A 19,618-nucleotide genomic window follows, 5' to 3' on the forward strand; every position below is an offset into this window, starting at 1 on the left:
TGCGTGCCTTTGAACGACGTATCGTATGTATGCATCAGCTCATGAAGCGCCGTCTTGCCCTGGTTTGCATGTCCGTCGAGGCACAAATGGGCTGTGACTGGCTGAATATTACCGAATTCGGGGAACATTTAGGAGGGAATCAGTACTTCGTATCAGGGCGATCATAGCACTGGATAAAAGGACATATAATTAAGTGACACCTTTGGGCCCGACAAACCTATCGTTTACCCGTTTTTCTGCATGTGTAGGTGCACGGAGCACTTTAGTGGGGTCATAGTTATTATAGTCCGAAGAAGCTCTCTCAAAAAATTACGGCAGCCTAGCTGCGCCCATCAGAGTCGGGTGATGGCCGCTCCGTCGTACAACGTATAAAATGTCAATCGCCGGGCGCTGGGCTGCCCACTGTGCTTACTCGCTAATACTCCCCGATAATCCACCATGAGGTGCTCGGTTCTCTCTGCGGCTCTCCTCGCCGCCGGCGTCGCGCACGGCTGGCTCCCGCACGAGCGGGAACTGGTGGCCTTCAACACGAGCGCCCGCTACGAGCAGCTGGGCAAGCGGTGGGACCCCAAACTGCCCTCGGGCATCACCAAGATTCGAGGGGTCAACTTTGGCGGCTGGCTCATCTCGGAGCCGTGGTTAATGTGCCGCGAGTGGACGGCCAACATGGGCTGCGGCACTGACTGCTCCAGCTACGCCCAGTCCGAGTTCGACTGCATGCTGAACAACTACAAAAACAACCGCGCCGCCGGCAATGCGGCCTTTGCGCGGCACTGGCAGACGTGGATCAACGCCGACACGGTGCAGTCGGTGCACGACGTAGGGCTCAACACGATCCGCATCCCCATCGGCTACTGGTCGTACGCCGACATCGTTGACAGGGCGTCGGAGCCTTTCGCCGACCCGGCGCCCATGCTCGCGGCCCTCGACGCCGTCATCGCAAAGTGCGCCGAGCTGGGCATGTACGTGATCCTGGACCTGCACGGGGCCCCCGGCGGCCAGCAGGAGGACGCCTTTACGGGCCAGCACAGCGTCCCCGCCGGGTTTTTCAACGCCTACAATTTCGGTCGCGCCGAGAGGTGGCTGGCTTGGATGGCGCGTCGCATCCACACGACGCCCTCGTACCGCGCCGCCGTCGGCATGATCGAGGTGCTGAACGAGCCCGTGTCGCAGCACGACCCCGCCGGCCGCTACCCCGCCCCGGGCCAGGTGCCGGGTCTTACCGAGACCTACTACCCGGCCGCGTTGCGGGCGGTGCGCGACGTCGAGGCCGCCTTGGGCGTCGGCCGCGACCGCGCACTGCACGTCATGTTCATGGATAAAAAGTGGTTGTCGGGCGATCCGCGTGCCTCGGCCACCGTGGCCAACGACGGCCTGACGGCATTTGACGACCACAACTACATCGGCTTCGCCCTCGGAAGCAACAATGGCGACCAGACGGCCCTGATGCAGAGCGCCTGTACCGACGACCGGCGCGAGCCCGGCGAGGCCTTCAAAATGGTGGGCGAGTGGAGCCTGACGTGCGGCGTCGACTGGAAGGATAACAAGGACTTTTTTCGAGGTGGTTCACGGCCCAGCAGCAGCTCTACGAGGAGCCCGGTATGGCCGGGTGGGTGTACTGGACGTGGAAGACGGAGCTGGACGACCCCCGCTGGACCTACAGTTACTTGACCTACCTGAACTGGATCCCCACCAATGCTGCGGGCCTGCAGCAGAATGTGTACCAGGACGTGTGTCAGTCTTGGAGATAGGTAAGGGGAGAGAAACTTGGACTCACCTCTTTTTTACCTCTCTATTAACACATCAAAAATACAAATGTGGCTCCGCGATTTGCGCCCTCCCGTTATCTACCTTACCTTTGCCTTTCCGAGAGATGATGGACTTTCCCTTTTCAACTGGGACAAATTCCAGAGCTGGTAGCCGAATGATAACAAAAAGGAGGCTGCTTTCATTTGACGATGCCATCACTTCTAGGATATCCGTAGATTGACATCCCGGTAGTGACGCGCTCGCTAGGAAGGACCACCTTAATGTTTGTGAAGCCCGGCTTTTAAATCCTGGTCATCCGTTTCCATTGCCACTGCTTACTTGGTTTTGTCTATTTTCTGAAATGCTATAGTCACCATAGGTAAGGGAGGCGGTCTACGCTGATTGGTATCCTAGAGCGTGGAGAAGCCCCTTGTGGGGAATATAACTGAACGGATGTCAGGCACTGAGGCGTGGTTTGCGGGCTGCCGTCTGCACTTTATTGAGGAGAGCTTTTTGCGGGGTACATGCACAACAGCCTGCCAGCAATTTAACAGTGTGCTTGTCTGCCTCGGCTATTTGAGAAGCGTGAGAGTCGCTATTCTCAGCTTCTTCGTCGCTTTGGGGCGACCTGTCAGTAGCACGGCACCTTGGATCCACGTACTGGGTAAACAGGTTATATTGTATCTGTTATTTGTTTTTTTTTCTCTCTGTCTCTCTGGCTTTCTGGCAGAGCCGGAAAGCCCTCATTTATAGACTTACTACATAAACCAGCTTACAATTACTTGGTGGCTCAGCGGTTGGATTCCTAGCTGTGCTAAGCATCTAGCCTGCAAGCTGACTGGAGCTTGAACCCTACCTTTTGACAACAACCTGTTCACAACCAGAGTAGAATCCAAGGTACCGTACTTCTAACAGATGTTTTTTTTATGTTTATCTTACGCACATAAGAGACAGTATACGTATTTAGATTTATTTATTTGGCCATTATTAAGGCCTGCCCGGACGGAGTGTGGTAGTATGTTTCTACATTGGGTAATTATTCAATGGCATGGTATTTTATTTAGTTATTGAGTAACGGAAGGAGGAGTATTTGTAAGAGGTGTGAGAGCGAAATTTAGAGAGTAAAAGGTAAACTTAAATCTCTAGTAGTTAGAATAGTAATACTAAAAATATAAAAACCAAACGCAAAACTCTTTATTTTCGAAAAGGGGACTCATTTTTGTATTTTAGTATGGAGTTGATTGAAGCACATCCTGCCTTTGAACGGAAGATTACGTCTATTTCCTCCTGTAAGAATGTCTGGCGGGTTGCACCGACGTTGGATGGAAAGATGGAAGGGTGGGCAGGGTGCTTCAACGCGTTGGCTGGGTATGCGCTCGCGCGGACACGTTGAAGAGGGTGTAAGGCGTTGTGAAGGAGTTGGGTGTTGAGGTTCGGCTGCGTGAGGCGGTTGCATCACTCAAGTACGACGGCTGGAGATGCCTTGGTGTTCTGACAGAGTCCGGGAAGCAATACGAAGCAGAGGTGACGATCCTCGTGCTGGGCGCATATGTCGCTGCGATACTCCCGGCGCTTGGAAGCAGAAAACGGCCAAGTCGTAGACCATTGCCTATGTGCAGCTGACGGAAGAGGAGGCGGAGAAGTTGATGAGGCACCCTGGTGACATACTCGAGGGATCGGGGATTGTTTCATGGAGCTTGACCGGGCAGAATCGTTGAAACTGTCTCCAAACGGCGCAGGTTTTACTGGCTATATCAACCATGGGGATCGAAGTGATCATCGTGGTCGGAAGGACGTGACGTGAATGGACACTAGGACTGCACGACCAGCCCGTCTCATCGAGAAGAAATTGGTTTACACGACCCATTAATCCCGAGGGGGCGACGACTCACTCGAATGCTTCTGTAGGAGAACAACAGCAAGCGCTAGTTGCGGCGACAGAGAAATCGGGAGATATGTGTTGCACATATAAACGTATTGACAATGCTGGCCCGGTACATGGATCACCCGGCCTCCCCAATCCCGGCCGGGAACCCGTACCCAGTTCCACCCCTCAGTCCGGGTCAGAGCAGGCAGTGGCAGGCACAGCAGCAGAACACAACATGCAACGGTTCGACTGTGCCACAAAATCCGGGTAGAGTGGCAAAGGATCCCAACTTGCTGGGAGCTGGGACCGTGTGGTGCACCAGTCAATTCGGTCTTTGGCAAAAGTGAGGCTCTTCACACTCTTTGTTCTCCCACACTACACAGACCGCCAAGACGATCATCTAAAACACTACCAGCAGCCACTATAGCTCAGTGGTAGAGCGCGTCACACTAATGACGAGATGTTCGATCCAGGATGAGGGCAAGCGAGAGTGGATCCATTCTGTGCCGATTGCATCGTGATCCACCGCCACTCTCCAGGGCAAACCCCAAACAAGCCTCTTTCCACCACACCCTCTACATCCATCACGCACTCCCCGGCAACGCAGGCAACCACCCATCAATCCTCTCTTTAACCACCGCTTCCTGACTACACTTATTCGCCTCCTCCACACTCTGCCTCTGCAACTCCGCACATTCGCCCTTGCAATGCCCGAAAAACTTGTCCATCGCGTCCTGCAGCGCCTGGTACTCCCATCCGTTGACCCACTCGGCATAGAAGCCATACCCGGTGTCATCCCCATGACTGAACACGAACGGCTGCGTTGGGTTGCCATTGCTGTCAACGGGCCACGTGGTTTTGTTATTGAAGAGCGTCGTGTCCCAGATGGTTTCATAGAGGAGTTGAGGGATCCGGACGGGGTGTCTTCATCCTCTTTGTCAGTATCTCAGGTGGGATTAGGGTGAGATGTGGTAGGTAAGGGCAGATAGAAACATACGAATCAGGGCACCACCAATCGCTACTCTCAAAGGTACCTCTCTCAGGGTATGCAACATGGCTTTTGTGGTCTGGGCTATCGATGGCGACAGCTCTTCCGTCCCAGCAGGTCGGGAAGGCGGCTGTGATCCGCAGGCCGAAGGGGCATGGTTCGCTGGGGAAACTGCGGCTGGGCTCGGAGTTGGCGGCGGCTGGTCCCCAGGGTGTGTTGTGGCACCGGAAGGAAATGCTCTTGAGCTCGGCCGTGTTGGGGTTGGGTGTACGCAGGGTGGGGGAGCCGACGAGCATGCGGAAGCCCTTTCAATTCCTCCAGTCAATCTCAATACGCCGCTGATACGTGAAGGAGAAATTGAACTTACAGGCTTAAACGCGGTAACCCTTCTCGAATCAACCGGTGCAGTAAGGTAAACCGTCATACCACCTTTGGCGCCCTCAAGCAGGACGTTCTCCTTAAGCGGCACGCGGTGGTACGACCCGTTGCGGTGACGGAAGAACAAAACAGGGGTCCAGTAGTTGGAGTAATCGCTTGCGTATGTGCAGGTTGTGCAGGAGGCTACGGCGGATAGGTTGAGTTTGGGGTCCATGTTGGCGGCGAAGGCATTGCCACCAACAATTTGGTGGAGGTAGGGAGAGGGAATTATGCCGGGGGAGCTGAGTCTGTATTTTGTTAGGAACAGGGGTAGGTGATGAATGATGCATGGGTGTGTTTGGCTTACGGGTCGAGACGTTGGACGTTGAGCTCGGAGCAGGAGAAACGCATGAAGTCGTCCAGCGCCATGGCGGTAGAAGCCATGAGCATGGCTGAGAGCAGTGTTTGGATGCGCATTGTGGACTCTAAGTTGGGCAGATTTCGGTCAGAATGGATGGTGCCTTACAGACTTTCTTTGTGTTTCCCATAGGCTATGGCATGGCAGGACTGATATTCGTTTATGTCTTGATGTTGGAGCGTGTTAAGTCCACCTGCTCCGAGGTTACACAAGACAACTCCATCCCCCGCCCCTGGGTGATGCCTGGTGGCCGAGTAGGTAGCAAATGCGAAGCAATATAGCCAATATGCCGACCGCCGTACAAAAGTCCCTCTCTTTTACCTACAATCAGGATAAAGTTACCCCACCAGAGGGGGTCGTCTTGCAAGCCAGATCCGTGCGGAGAAGGATACAACTTACCGAGACTTAGAATAAACCCATTGGTTGTGGTAATGACGAGAGTTTTTGGTGTAGTGGTATTCTATCCGTGGGATAGATTGGGATATGGGTGTCATCTACGACAGCATATTCACAGTTCTGATTCGTCGTTGCATGGAGGTAAGTGCGGGAGAAATGGAAGACATGTCTGGTATTTGTTTTCCCTCACAAGGTCCTATCTTGGCCTTCCTGCCCCGTCTCAACGTTCCACGTTAAGTCATTCCAATCCTCCGTGAAACCGTCTGATAGAGCAGCAATGTTCTCGTGACTGCCAAAGTCAGGGATTCTGGAAATTGCGATCGGAGATGCCAAAGGAAGGAATATCAACAACCCTCAGATTGAGATTGAACTCGGATAAAAGCGACACGTGCCTTGGCCCATTGGCCGCATCCAAGCCACTTTCCGAGTCTGAGACAAGCCACTGTCGGCGAAGGAGTTGGCCGGTGTTACTACCTCGGAACTTCCAGATGCCGAGCTTCCCCTTTCGCCGGTGGTGTCTTCAGTGGAGGATGAGGGGGAGTGATTAGCCAAAAGGCCCTCCAGCATGAAGTCAAGGGCCTTCTCAGCAGCCTCCAGGCAGTATGTCTCTAAGGCATCTTCAGAGAACAACATGCTATCGCCTTGCTGGAGGCTGAATCCTGTTGCACGGAGTTGTTCAAGTAGTACCCCCCGTCCACGTTGTCTTGCGTACTCACGAAAGTAGCGAAAGTCATCTGACATTCTCGCATCAATATATAGGGAGCTTGGCCTTGGCACCTCAGGAAACAGCCTAGTTGTATGAGACGAATCTGGGCAGTCACAATTGCCATTCCCGTTCGGAGTCCTGAGCCACGGTGAGCTATGGCTGATTTGCCCTGAGCTTCCCCTGATTCTTCCCTGAGCAAGGGGTGATCCACACGCGGCCGCTGCACAGTCCGGAGGCCCGTTTTCAGTCCCCCCGTCTAAAGTTGCCTTTCGATAGAACGTAGATAACGCATAATCTGCAGGAATGGCTCCCAGGCAACAAGTCCAATTATGAATTTACGCGTATACTAGGTATGCGTATGATTTGTATCATATATGCCAGAAGGCTCCATAGGCATAACAGAGCTACCCACACCTCGCTAAGAAATTGAAAACAAACCAGAAGGATCCAATCACGTCCTGTTAAGGATTTAAGGCCTATAAAATTGACATGCTATGATACAGAAGAACACCGCGTAGGGTATAACCCGGTCGTTAATTGAATTGCTGACGACAGTAACAACGTTGTTATTACGGCGGTAGAAGGAGAGGGAGACAAAGCTATAGTTGCTTCTACTACATTGATAGAATTCTAAGCTATAGAAGGACATAAAAAGATAAGGAGCTCGATCGGTACGTGAGGATAGAAATCTACCGGCCCTAGTGGGCCCGTGGCCTAGCAACCGCAACCTGGTTGCCCTGGCCTACCTGCTATGACGTAAGAGGCACATATATATTATATTTCTAAGTTATGAAATCCTCTTACTGGATAAGAATTTGTCGCTTCGGACTGTTTAGACATATTTAAATAACCATATACCGTTTCCTGGACAATTTCCACACTGCTTAAGACCTAGTTAGGTGTTTGGCTGTGTGATCTGTTCCCATTCCTTGACCTATATGGAGCACACCCCCATACTTTCTAACTGGTTAAACATGTCTTGTAGTGGGATCCCTGTACCCGCTACGCAGCTAACCCGTGACAATACTTCTAACGAGTGATGCAATGGGAATTCACCGCCTCTATTAGTGCGATAGTTCTATGAATAAGTATATATAGACTACACAAGGGAGCCTGCATATCCGAGGCTGGGCAGAAACGGATGAATGCAGAAACTAGCTGCAAGTTCTTGTCGTTCTTGGATAGATTGTCACGATTACGGATCCCGGTGTTGTCGTAAGTCCGTCCTCCACAAATGAATCCTCTTCCTGGCACTCCTATAACAAGGTAGACTCACCGGGATTGCGGGCTAAGGAATCTTTCAAATAAGCTTTCGTTACAGTGGAAAATTCTCTGCAAACACCAAGTCCTACAAGGTGAAGTAGTCGGAGTAGTGAAGTGGATTATATACAACCCACCATTGTTTCCAAACACCGTAAACCTTTATTCCGGCTACTTCAAGCAGAGCTCCCTCCAACCGTAATATCTGCCTCCCCACTACTATAGTATCCCTCTGTCGCCAGAATCGCATAATCATGCTTCTCCCACTTCACATTTAGGTTTTGCCACGCATCAAAGTGATTCTTCGGCGTAATTGTGCCTCCCATCCGCTTCGTCCGGCGAATCGACCACACCCGGTGGAAAATCTTTATCCCTTCAAGTCCCGGCAAAATGGGGCGCTCTATATGAATATCATACACCCCACCATCGCTTATAACACTTCCTTTCTTCTCACTAGCAGTTGATGGATTATAACTCCCGTAGTTCTCGAGAATATAATACTCTACTATGGGGTTGCTGGTCCAGCCGTATAGAGAGAGATATGCGTTGCCGTTGATTGACCAGGTCCCGTTGTAGACGACGGTCCTGCGCATCGCGTTAGTTTGTGGTTGAGAACAAAATATTAGAAAAGAGGTCAGGCTAACTTCAAGCTATCAGCTGATCCAGAATTCCACCCTTTGCCAGCAACAAAGTTGCCGCTCTTGCCACTATCGCCGCCCCATTTTACCGTATAGCGGCCGCCTTCGAGGTTATTGTACGTAACCGGCCCAGCATGGTCAGACCAAAAGTGGTAGAAAAAACCGTCGCTTGTACCTGTACCCGGTTCAGTTCCCTGAACTGCTCTGGCGAGAGTAATGCCGATGGTGTCTGCCGCGTTAAGTCTAATGGAGGGGGCGGCAAGGGTAGCCGTTATTAGAAACGTAGTAAGCAAGGAAGGAAGCAAGTGCATTTTGTTTCCGTTGGGTCTTGTATGAGCGGCGAAGAAAGCAAGGTCAAGCAAGCAGAGAGAGACGGCGCGAAATGATTGGGAATAGCAGTAAGAATTAAGTTCATAGCATATATATAAAATTTTGCATATGAGGAAGAGGTGGAATTACTCCTGGTATAGTTCCTTGAATTTCTGGGTTTCCGGGACTAATCCTCGCCTCCTAGGGCTATAGTCAGGCACTTACGTAGTATGAATTCTTTGGTTACAAGAATACTACCCACCTGACTCCTGTTGTGATGGATTAGCCACAAACGCTCCAATAATATTGTGCCTCGGCATTGCAGGTTCCGAGCTGTGGGGTTTTATCCTGTATAGGAAGATCCTTAGGGTCTCGGAGTGGTAATAGAGTTTGTGGGGTAAATATATTAACTAGGGATAACTAATTAAAGATGATGGCCTCATCTCACTGCCCGGTTATCATCGCCTCGTGATCAATAATATTTAGGCTGCAAAGGAAGAAGAACCTTACTAAGACCTTTCAAACTTGTGGTTGTAATATATATCACGCTTTATCCATTTCGCCCTAGATACTTGCAATCCTTCACCCCGTTTTTATCTTAGTAATTACTATGTAGCCGGGTTCTGAGGGTTTACTTTAGGTGGCGGACGTCTCTTACGCTGATAAACTTGAAAAACTATTCGTACAGCTAAATGATATAAAGAAGCCTACTTAAAAGAAGTAGGAAATTGTTATGACCTCTCTAGAGAAAGACTGTGTATTTTTTATAGCCAAGCAAATATATCTTAGATACGATGTAAGGTCGTGTGAGGATCAAGGATCCAAGGGTAGTAGGACCAGAGTGCCTGGGTACGAGCAGTGCACGCGCAATGTAGGAGCAGAGTGCTCGTTAGGGGTAAGATGATGGTCTCATTGAACTCTGTCTCCCCCTAAGCCCTGTCTTCCGCCCTCTTCTTTATGCCCTGTGATGACAGCGTCTGGGCTCACCTACCCCGCTCGCTTACCCGTCATCGTCCTTGCTTGTGCGCTCCTTCGACGCTCCTCCGACGCGATATCTGCGCCCTTCTGGCTTAGCGTTGTTGCTGCTTTTGGGAACCCCACCGACGCTGCGGCTTCGGGGCTTCCGGCCTGCGCCAACGCCGACCCCACTTAGTCGGTTCTCACAGGTCGACGGTGGGAGTAGTAGTAAAATCTATCGTAATGGAAAAACGACTGATATAACGAGGAAAAGAGAGAGGTTGAGAGAGAGGTTGAGAGAGAGAGAGAGAGAGGCTGAGGTAGGTACGCGGAGCGAGATAGAGAGTAGGGTAATGTCGCGTAATAAAAGCTGAAGAAAGAAGAGAAGAAGAGATTTCGAAGAAACCTAGGCTCAGACTGTTGACACCGAAATGCTGCAATCTTCAGCCGCTCTTCGGATTAACAAGGTCGATTGCCTAGTAGTAGAGAGAGCATGCAAAGAGTTGGGTTTCCAGTAGCAAGGCATGATCAACTATTGCGATTAGGAGAGTCCCGGCAATGCCAAGAGCTAGCTGAGCGCTAGGTGTAGGGATCTCCTTTATACATATGGTTACCGCTTATTTCTCCTACCTTTGTAGGATTAGATAAGGTAAAACAATTCCTCCTTTTCACACTCTCTTCTTGTAGGTGCGAGAACGTAAACGAAGGTATATTACGTTTTCTCTGCCTGGAAATATGCAGATTTGCGTTCCTTTCTGTTGACTGATATGACTCCTCGACCTGACTTTCTTAAAAAGTAGGGAGTCTGAAGCCTTCGCACCTTCTCTACGATCAAGTGCCATCCGAGAGAACACAGCAAATAAAGTCCCTGCCGCCGGGGCACACAGCGGCTTTTTTCCGTCTTTGTATTAGCAATCTGGAAGGGAAGCCACAACCATCAGAAGAGGGGATCTGATCAAGACGTAACTTACGCTCCCCAGCCACTGGGATAACACACTGCTCACGCCACTGACAGCTGGTACCATAGTTCTGTCTCGGGCAAGGACTGATCTGGCAACCCCAGACGTTGGCCGGATCGTTCGGGCATGGCCAGTCGGGCGCCCATCCTTGGATGGCGACGCCGCCCCATTGGTTCTCGCAGACCCCCCTGTCGAGGCAGATGCAGCCCGTCTGTCCCCAGAAGGAAGAGCACCGGCCACCGATAGCACCGTGGATGGCGGCCGGCAAGGACAGGAGGAAGGAAGCGGAGAGTATCTTCATAGCGGAGGAGATCCCGAAGCCGATAGCTCGGTTCTGTCCAATTCCTAGTTGCTAGTGCAGCAGAGAGTGAGACAGAACGAATCAAATACTCTAATCTCCCTGGTAAGGCAATGTGAAGTTAAGATTCAGAGTGTGGGAACACTCGATCCGCGGCAGACGGAGGTGTATTTCACGGAGCTTATGCGGGGAGACTCCATCCATTTTAATATATTTCGACTTCGACTAGTATCTAAACCGGACTCTCAATTACCCCGACCTTTCCGGATGATGATTACTACAACTGGGTGCCGCGAATGCATTATCACAATGTTTACGCCATTCGATTACGAGAGAAGGTTTCCAAATGGACCACAACAACGCCCTGGAATACATCCTTTTAAACCTCTTCTGCAGTATTAAAAGTTAGAGGGCAAGGGATCGACTGATAGATTCCCGAGAATAGCATAGCGTCGCCAAAACAGTGGCCCTTTAGGACGCTAACTTTAATACCCCGGGAAGAGGTGTAGTTCATGACTCAATGCAGATAGCCGCAGCCTCACATGACCCTGGAACAGTGGAGGGAGCGAATAGTTGATAAACATCGTTCTCAATAGACCGCACGCTTTCGCCTCTACCTGATCCTAAAAATAACTACTACCCCGAGTAAAACCCTATAAGGGGACATAGCTCCTATTGCTCTGAACAATTTGGGGTGTTTGTCGGTCCTCCACTTGAAGGTTTGGTGGTCAGCGGAAACGGTGAGTAATCAGGAATCGCTCCTAGCCGGGAACTACATTACCCCGGGTTGGGTAAGCAGTAAGCAGAACATCTTGGCAAAGCACTTGTCCCTAGCTCACTTGCAAGTGGCCCTATTTTTGTTTTTAACCACACTCAACCTGATCCCTGACATTCTGTTCGGGGTTACCTCGGCCTACCGAGGTTGAAGAAAGGTAAATTGCTCGCTATCCTACGTTGCTCGCTGTATAAGTATATTATATTAAAAATCATTTCAATGGGAAGTGCTTAACAAACCGAAAGTCTGTTTGTTAAGTATATACTTAGATAACCTTGGTAGGGTAAGCTCAATTTTCCTCTAGTTAACGTATTCAGAATGTATGTACCTGGTCGACCTTGGGGATATAAAGCTCTCCAGTCAAACAGAGCTGCCGGATGTAGAGTAAATGGAGGTAGATCAACCAGTTAAGTCTTATTAGCAGCAGTACAATGTCCAGCAGAGATTATATTAGGCAAGATACTAGTAGATAATTCAACCGACCCACGATTCTCCTAAAATTGCCGAGATCCCAACTGCAACTCTAGCCAGGGGTATATTGCCTCACTGGAAGCTTGTCGAACCCTATTAAACGTAAGTATGTGAAGTTATGGTTCTGTGGCACGTACCGCCGCCGGTTTCCTCGTACACAAAGTCCTTTGACTGTATACTTGTTGGCTCTGGACCTGGCTTCCTTGATGGAATCGCAGCAGTCGTAGAAGCACTCTGCCTTGTCTATGGCGCACCGGCACGGGTCTCCGTTCTAACCAAACCTGCAATCCCCATGGGTGCTATGCCCGCTCATACCCTCGAAGCCCGATAAAAATTGGTTGGGGGTACCTCTAGGACACCTGCGGTCGAATATGGCCGTATTATAGGCTGTTAGGTACGTGTGTTTCTTTCCTATCCACAATCAGTATCGCCTCCTCGCATCATGTAAACCATCCGATACACATAACCTTGTCCCTGCCGTCTTCGTCCCAGCCAAACCATCAGCCATCCATGCGGGCTGGCGCGCGTGATGACTCCGCCGGACAGTTTCATCCTCATGTGCTAACCACGGCGATGAGATCAGTCCGACCGTTTTCAAGCTGCTGGATCTTGACGAGAATCATGTCATGTTTACTGTGCTTGCTCATGATGAATCACTGTTCGGCGTGGTCGACTCCGTCCCGGCTAGGGCGGATGATTTCGTCTCCAAGGGTTGGGTGCGGAAGAATCGGTGGAGGTTTCTGAGGAATTTCGCAGTGACTGTTCAATGCTAGCGAGGGCGGGACGATGAGGAGGTGGGACGACCAGCACAATGTACAGGCAGACACCACGAGGAGGGCCTTGCAAACAGGCATCATCCCCGCTCGGCATCGCGCTAAGCCATGCCACTTACGCAGTAAGCCAGAGTATCAATTTTCTCGGTGTGCATCACCAGGGATAGCACCGTTTATTGGGAACACGCTATATGTCCTTCTTCCATGTCTGTCAATCTATCAGAGTATTATCTTATGCACGTGTCCATTCACTCCCATCCTCTGCGTCATCATCCCCGCGACCCTTGATCCGCTTCCAGTCCGTCCCCCCTGTGATCCGGACCGAATCTGGGTCGTCCCCTGTGATCCGGACCGAATCCGGGTCGTCCCTTGTAATCCGGACTGAATCCGGGGCATCCCCTGTAATCCGGACTGAATCCGGGGCATCCCCTGTAATCCTTACCGAGTCGCGGCCTCCGAAGCGTGGGTTGTCGATGAATTGCTTCGCACTGATCTCGTCGGTTTGCGGTGCATCTAGGGGTAAGGCCGCGCCGAGGACAGCAGCTACGCTCGAAGCGACGATTGTAAGGGTGTGGACGAGCATGGTTGGCTCTATGGTGAGTGATGATGGTAGTGATGTTGAGACGATGGTCCTTATTCGAGAGTTTGATCACTTGACGATTGGCAGTAATTCCCGGAAAAAAGAGGCATTAGAGTTGGAACAGAGCAAACGGTAGGGCGTTCTCTTTTTGTATCGTGTTGGCGCCAGGAAGTGCTTACTCCCATAAATGAGGCCCGGCGTAACAATCGCCCGTTTGCGCCTCAGATCCTTCAGCCACCCAGCATCTTTCTTGCCACTCGGGTTGTGGCCGGGAAGTTCAGCTGGTTCAAGAGTAAACACCACATGATTCAGTGTAATAAACTCTCAGGTTGTGTTTTATTGGTTCTATGGACAACGCCGGTCTCTTTATGTGGCTGAGCTGCTTACCCAACTTACGTGCCGGCGCCCAGGCGAATTAATTCTCATGCTGAACAGATACCCTAGGCCGTCCCGTCCGCGGCGCGACCGCGCCACCCACCACCCACAGCACAGCGCCCAGAACCGGTGGGGACCAGGCGCCCATAACAGCCTGGCTACCTTACCATATAAGACAAATTTACACGTTTAGTATTGCTATCGTCATTTGAAGTCCTATGCTATAATAAGCTCCAGCTACTTTGACCGGAGTCCCCTCTCATTTTCATTAAGAATGGATAATCGTAATATACAGAAGATATATAGCTCTAGAAGCCCATTTTCTACCCATCGAACCAAATTTGCCTTGTAAAGAAATACAGGCTTTTAAACCTAGCTTATATAGTATAGTAAGTTGGGCGGCCCTATGGAAATGGTGCAGAAATACACTCATATACCCACTTACCCATCACATCGGGGTAGACGCAATGGACAGTACACAACTAGATGGACAGGGTCAGGTAACTTCAGCCATGGTTCCTACAACCCACGCGAAGTCAAACAACATGTGCAGATAGAGCTCCTCCCCGATCAGCGGGAGAGCACCCCGCACGCAAGGGAAGCCCTCCAATGGGGTGAGCAACACGTGTGGAAAAAGAAATGAAATTGGAAGTCCTGTCTAAGGACGTTGGCCAGATGGCCCTACTTAAAGTGAAAAGTGAAAACGAATCCTCTGCAACATTCAGCCACTAGCGCGCCGCTCTATCAAGTCCCGCCCCGTGATCGAAGTGCCTTGATGCCCAGGAGCTGTTCTCCCCAGCTCAGTATTAGTATCCCCATATTTACTCTCACGAACCCAAACTAAGGCTCAGGAAATAGTAACCACCCTCTCCCATTCATCAGAAACCCCCCTTCCCGCCACGAGCTCCCTATTGAAGTCCCATTGCCCCCTCGAAACTATCTTGAGTCGCTTGAAACTTTCGGCCCTAGGATCAAGTCGTCCAAGAACAAGAGCGGCAATCCGCAGTCGTATTCACCCAGTAACAATAAGGAAAACCTTGCCCAAGAGGGCGAGTTCTTACCGCCGCTTCTCTTCTCTTCGCTTTCGGCTTCTACCATGTCCCCCTAGTCCCACCCCCTTCTTCATCTTCGCTTCCTTCTCCCTCGTCCTCAAGCTGCTCTTTCTTCTCTTGCTGGAACCTCTGACTCTGGTTGGCAAAGCCAAGGCGTCCACAGGACCTTGTGGCTGGTAGTGCCCTGAGTGGTATGCTTTGCCACTAGCTATCCTCCACCCTCCTGAGAACGGTGAATTGTCGTTAAACCATCTTCCGATGTGGACTCGGACACGGCACAATCAAAATCGTATCATGGTCCCTCCCGCTGAGTACCAGGTGTACATTCGACCCGAGGTGTGCCAGAGGCTCACCGTCGACACCCTCCTCGAAGCATCTACACAGAATCAACAGGCCGAGACTCCTCATATAGTCACTTGATAAAACCGCCAAGATTCGCTGGCCCCCGAGACATCCTCGGTCTTGACGTCCACGATGTTGCAGAATTTCGCCGTGCCCCGTGGAGATGTCGCAAATCGTCGCCCATCGGAGAGGGCATCATGGCCCTGCCATTTCCCAAAGCCCAAGAAAGTAATCGGAGCGACGTGGTCCGCCACTATACTCTGCAGCGGGCGCGAGAGTTACACCAGTGACACGAAATCGAGAATGGTGGGCGCATAACCTATCGCACTCACCCAAAACGAACCCTCGTTGGGTGGCCACAGAGCACCCAACGCTATATACTGTACCTCCCACACTTCTCTACGTCGGACGCCGGGCACGGAGCGAGGTGTCTGCAGAGGTGAGAGCATGCAGCCTCGAAGCAGACATTCAGCTCGTGCATGTCATGTCGAGGTCGACGCAGCCCTTGCTCATTGGTACGGGGGTCAGAGCCGCCTGCATAGGGCAACCGAAGGTGGGTGACATACCCGCAATCGTTGCTCTGGACCCTGCCTACGTGCGCCGGAGCGACCGGCTGCCAGCAATCACCGAACAACTTTTGAGATTTCAATTTACCTCCCGCTACCCTTTTGAGGCAGGGGCGAGAGATGGCCTTTTCGGATCTGATAGGCAGTGAGAGTCCTTCGAGTGGTTTGAAACTTGCCATGCTGTGTGTCTGGCTGTGATAAATGAATATAAGCGGAGCGGCTGAACGATCTCTGAAACGATGGAGTGCGGGAAAGGTGTACGGTCACACTTTGTGAGGAGGAGTGGGTCGATAACCGAGAATGAGTACGAACTGTCAGTAATTACGCAACTACCCGTAATACATACAGTACCTTACCTATGTACATGTTCATGTAGGTAAGCACCACCGAAATATAGGTACCCAGGGAGATAGCTGCTGTAAGATCTGCTCATCATTTATGAAGTTTTAAAAAGACGTTTAGTACTAGTAATCTAAAGATCTTAGGATGGTATGGCGCAAGCCGCCAGCAGCATATGGGAACAAGCGCACGACTCCATTATTCAAACCGACCTCCAAGTACCTCGTACTCCAAAAAGAGCCTGACACGGCCCCGATCCCACACTTGGCGCTCTGCTTGCAAACTTGACCTCTGCTGGATCCGGTCGGGAGATCCGTGCGTCTAAAAAGTGCCTCAGGGGAAAATTCGGGCCGCATTGGGTCAAGGTGGCTCCCACTTCATCCAGCCATCACCGCTGCTCGCATTCCCGAGCTTTTCTTACTCAACCTAGTCAGTTGAACCCGTCCAAACTGGCCTCTATATCACTATGTCAAACTCAACAACCACGGACAATGGCGCATCTGCTTCCGGATCGAGCAGTACCAAACGTGGTCGAGCTTGCGAAAGATGTCTTGTTTTGGGGGAGACCGACGGTGTCTTCGCAGGACCTTGGGGTCTATCATTCGAGGAGCGCGCGTCCATACTAGGGCTCCAGAATTTTACTGAGCACCCTAGCCTTAAGGCATGGAAATGGTATCCTCTCGGCTACGGATTTACGGATAGTTTCCCAGGCCTCCCTATTCTCGGTGCATCTGCGCGCGAAGGATGCCAATTTTGCATGCGTCTGAGATTTGCCCTTCGCTCAGAGGAGTTTGCCCGCGTATCACAGGAAGAACGGAATCGGAGCGGCGTTGTCAATATCGAGATGTCCATATGAGCTAAAGGCTCCTCCGAATGCGGTACCTCGGATCCTGTTGTCAGCTTTCTCGAGGTAATCGCAAACATGGCAGGTAAGTCAGCTCGGGTCCCTGCTGAACTGCTGTCCGTACCTATGGATTGCTTGGGACTTTGGATTAAGCTAACTTCTACTTCCATTGGCAGGCAACCAGCATCGGATTCTCTTCCCAATTGAAGCAGGCGGAGGTCAGTTCCATGTTTCCTGCCGCCTTTGGAGCTCGGAAGATGAATGCTGATTTTCAGCTAAGGTAAAGATCTCCGAAGCTCTCCCACAAATGGTCCAGAATATATGGACCAAGCCGATATTGACTGGACGCTCGAAAGGCTGAACCAATGCGAACAGCACAGCCATGTCATCATGGATCAGCCGTTCTGTCCAACAAGGCTCATAGATGTCCGCGAAGGGTCCCTAAGACTGGCACTCCGAGAAGAAGTCCTCAAATCCCTGCCTGGCACCGACCACCCGCAGTACACGGCGTTGAGCTATGTCTGGGGTCCGCCGACAGAAGCACGCCTCCAGCTGAAGACGGATTCGAACAACCTACTCGAGAGGCGTGCAGGAATCAACGAGGATGATCTGACTGCGGCCGTCCGAGATGCTGTGCGGGTTACCAGGGCACTATCCATTCCGTACTTGTGGGTCGATGCCTTGTGCATTCTCCAGGACATGTCAGAGAACAAGGATTGGGAGAGAGAATGCACGGTAATGGACAAGATCTACGGGAACGCCAAGCTCACCATCTGTGCCGCGACCTCGAGGTCATGCAATGATGGGTTCCTGAGTCGGCAAACTTGGATGCCTGCTCTCCGGATTCCGTTCCAATCACTCAGCAAGTCACCGACACCTTACGACACATACCGCCTACAGTCCTTTGTGGTCGACTCGAGGAAACTATACCTGCCAGCTTCTATTGAAGAATGCAATACATGGGAAAGTCAGTGGTGCAAAAGAGGATGGACTTTCCAGGAGAGGGTTCTATCGACTCGTTGCCTCACATTCGGCTGGTTGGGCTTGATGTTCAGCTGTCCTACATCCCAACAGATCCAGAACGGCGTTTGCCGCCCTGATCCGTCAAGCTTCCGGTTCGGCAAATACATCGATTCAACTGCTTTGGACAAGGACGCAATTACCCGGCGATCTGAAATTTACAGAGCATGGGCTGTCGGTGTGATTCCAGATTACAGTCTGCGTCGAAGCGGTTCTGGGCTTAGTCGCATCACCGATTGCCTTCCTGCACTCGCAGGACTGGCAGCCAAGTTCTCCCATATTCTCGGCGTCCCGGAGAGCGAATACGTGGCCGGTCTATGGCAGCAGGATTTGTTCCGCAGCCTCATCTGGACCGTGGAACAAGAGAATCAAACGGAACCTCCTAGTTTCTCGCATCTGTTGAAGCAACTAACACATAAGCCCAGCATTGCGCCATCATGGTCGTGGGCGAGCTGGGCCATGGCACACTCTAGGTTAAGCCTCTCTGACTACTGGCCAGGAAAGGTGGAGGTGCTTGGTTATACACTACAACGCTTGGTGTCATTTCGACCGGAGTGTAAGATAGCGGCCTCGACCGCACCACACGGGGACAGCCACTTTGGCGAGATATCCGGTGGCTTCCTGCGGGTGACGACAAAGATGCGTGCACTACCATCGCACCCTCTAACTCGCAAGCAGATGCTGGTTGACGCGGACGAGCTGGTGAGCGGGCATAAGACTGTCTATCCTAATTATAGATATATCGCTATGTGCATGTTCGACTGGAGCGACGACTGGATTGGGTTGGCAACAAGATGGAGGAATGCTGGCATTCCTCGTGAGCCATACAATTTTGTAACAATGATACTCCTGGGGAGCGCAGAACTCGCCATCCAGTGCCCTGAGCATCCGCCCGTCAAGATGGAAGACAAAGCCTTGGAGACACGGGACAATGAGACAGGTAGCAATGCTGGAAAGAGCACTGTTACCAGTACGGAAGACGGCGGTGAAGGGGTAAAGAAATCGTCTCAAGACGGTACAAAAGACTCGAACTCGGAGCTGGACTGGGATGCAGACACTGAGATTCCGGAGGATAGCTGCTACAAAGAAGGAGATAGGTGTGCTTATGGATTGCTTGTGATTCCGACCCGTGGACAGCGGGGAAAATATCACCGGGTCGGGGTGTTCTTCTCTGAGCCTCGGGGGTGTGGGGACTACAATCTTTCCAAAGTCTGACGGACATCACTGTAGAGTTAGTTTAGCACTCTATGCTCGATATACCTTCATTCCCGATTTACAGAAATTCGGGATGACTACAACGCCTTATATAGTAGTAGCAAGCAGGAACTGCGACTAGAATGGCCAGGTCCCGAAGTCGTCTATGCTTTGGTCCGGATAGCTGTTCCGCTTTTCATTTTTGCAGCCACTGTTTATCGTTTTATCCAGGAACCGGGATGGGAACCCCCCGCCGACAGCTAGCAGAAGTTCTGCAATACCAGTCAAGGACCCATCAATCCGAGATCGACAAATTAGACACGACTTACCGCGCAGCCCTTAATCGGTTACTTGTAGGTCCTGCAGCAGCCAAACGATCTATTGT

General features: G+C 51.4%; 4 protein-coding genes across 4 annotated transcripts; 2 read left to right on the forward strand and 2 right to left on the reverse strand.

Moving 5' to 3' along the window:
• Positions 1–438: 438 nt before the first annotated feature.
• MFIFM68171_05806 (uncharacterized protein) lies at positions 439–1,751 on the forward strand (the record flags this gene model as incomplete). Its single annotated transcript, XM_071061226.1, has 2 exons — positions 439–1,527; positions 1,578–1,751. The coding sequence occupies 2 exons, from the start codon at positions 439–441 to the stop codon at positions 1,749–1,751; spliced, it is 1,263 nt and encodes a 420-aa protein (XP_070917327.1).
• A 2,449-nt stretch (positions 1,752–4,200) lies between these two features.
• Positions 4,201–5,438, reverse strand: MFIFM68171_05807 (uncharacterized protein; the record flags this gene model as incomplete). The annotated part of the gene is made up of 4 exons (XM_071061227.1): positions 4,201–4,540; positions 4,614–4,909; positions 4,972–5,269; positions 5,329–5,438. 4 exons carry the CDS (start codon positions 5,436–5,438, stop codon positions 4,201–4,203), a joined length of 1,044 nt encoding a protein of 347 aa, XP_070917328.1.
• A 7,715-nt stretch (positions 5,439–13,153) lies between these two features.
• Positions 13,154–13,504, reverse strand: MFIFM68171_05808 (uncharacterized protein; the record flags this gene model as incomplete). Its single annotated transcript, XM_071061228.1, has 1 exon — positions 13,154–13,504. One exon carries the CDS (start codon positions 13,502–13,504, stop codon positions 13,154–13,156), a length of 351 nt encoding a protein of 116 aa, XP_070917329.1.
• Positions 13,505–17,340: 3,836 nt separating this feature from the next.
• Positions 17,341–19,254, forward strand: MFIFM68171_05809 (uncharacterized protein; the record flags this gene model as incomplete). Its single annotated transcript, XM_071061229.1, has 1 exon — positions 17,341–19,254. The coding sequence occupies one exon, from the start codon at positions 17,341–17,343 to the stop codon at positions 19,252–19,254; it is 1,914 nt and encodes a 637-aa protein (XP_070917330.1).
• Positions 19,255–19,618: the final 364 nt, after the last annotated feature.

Source organism: Madurella fahalii (assembly GCF_045866475.1).
Source record: "Madurella fahalii IFM 68171 DNA, scaffold_3, whole genome shotgun sequence".
Lineage (NCBI taxonomy): Eukaryota > Fungi > Ascomycota > Sordariomycetes > Sordariales > Madurella > Madurella fahalii.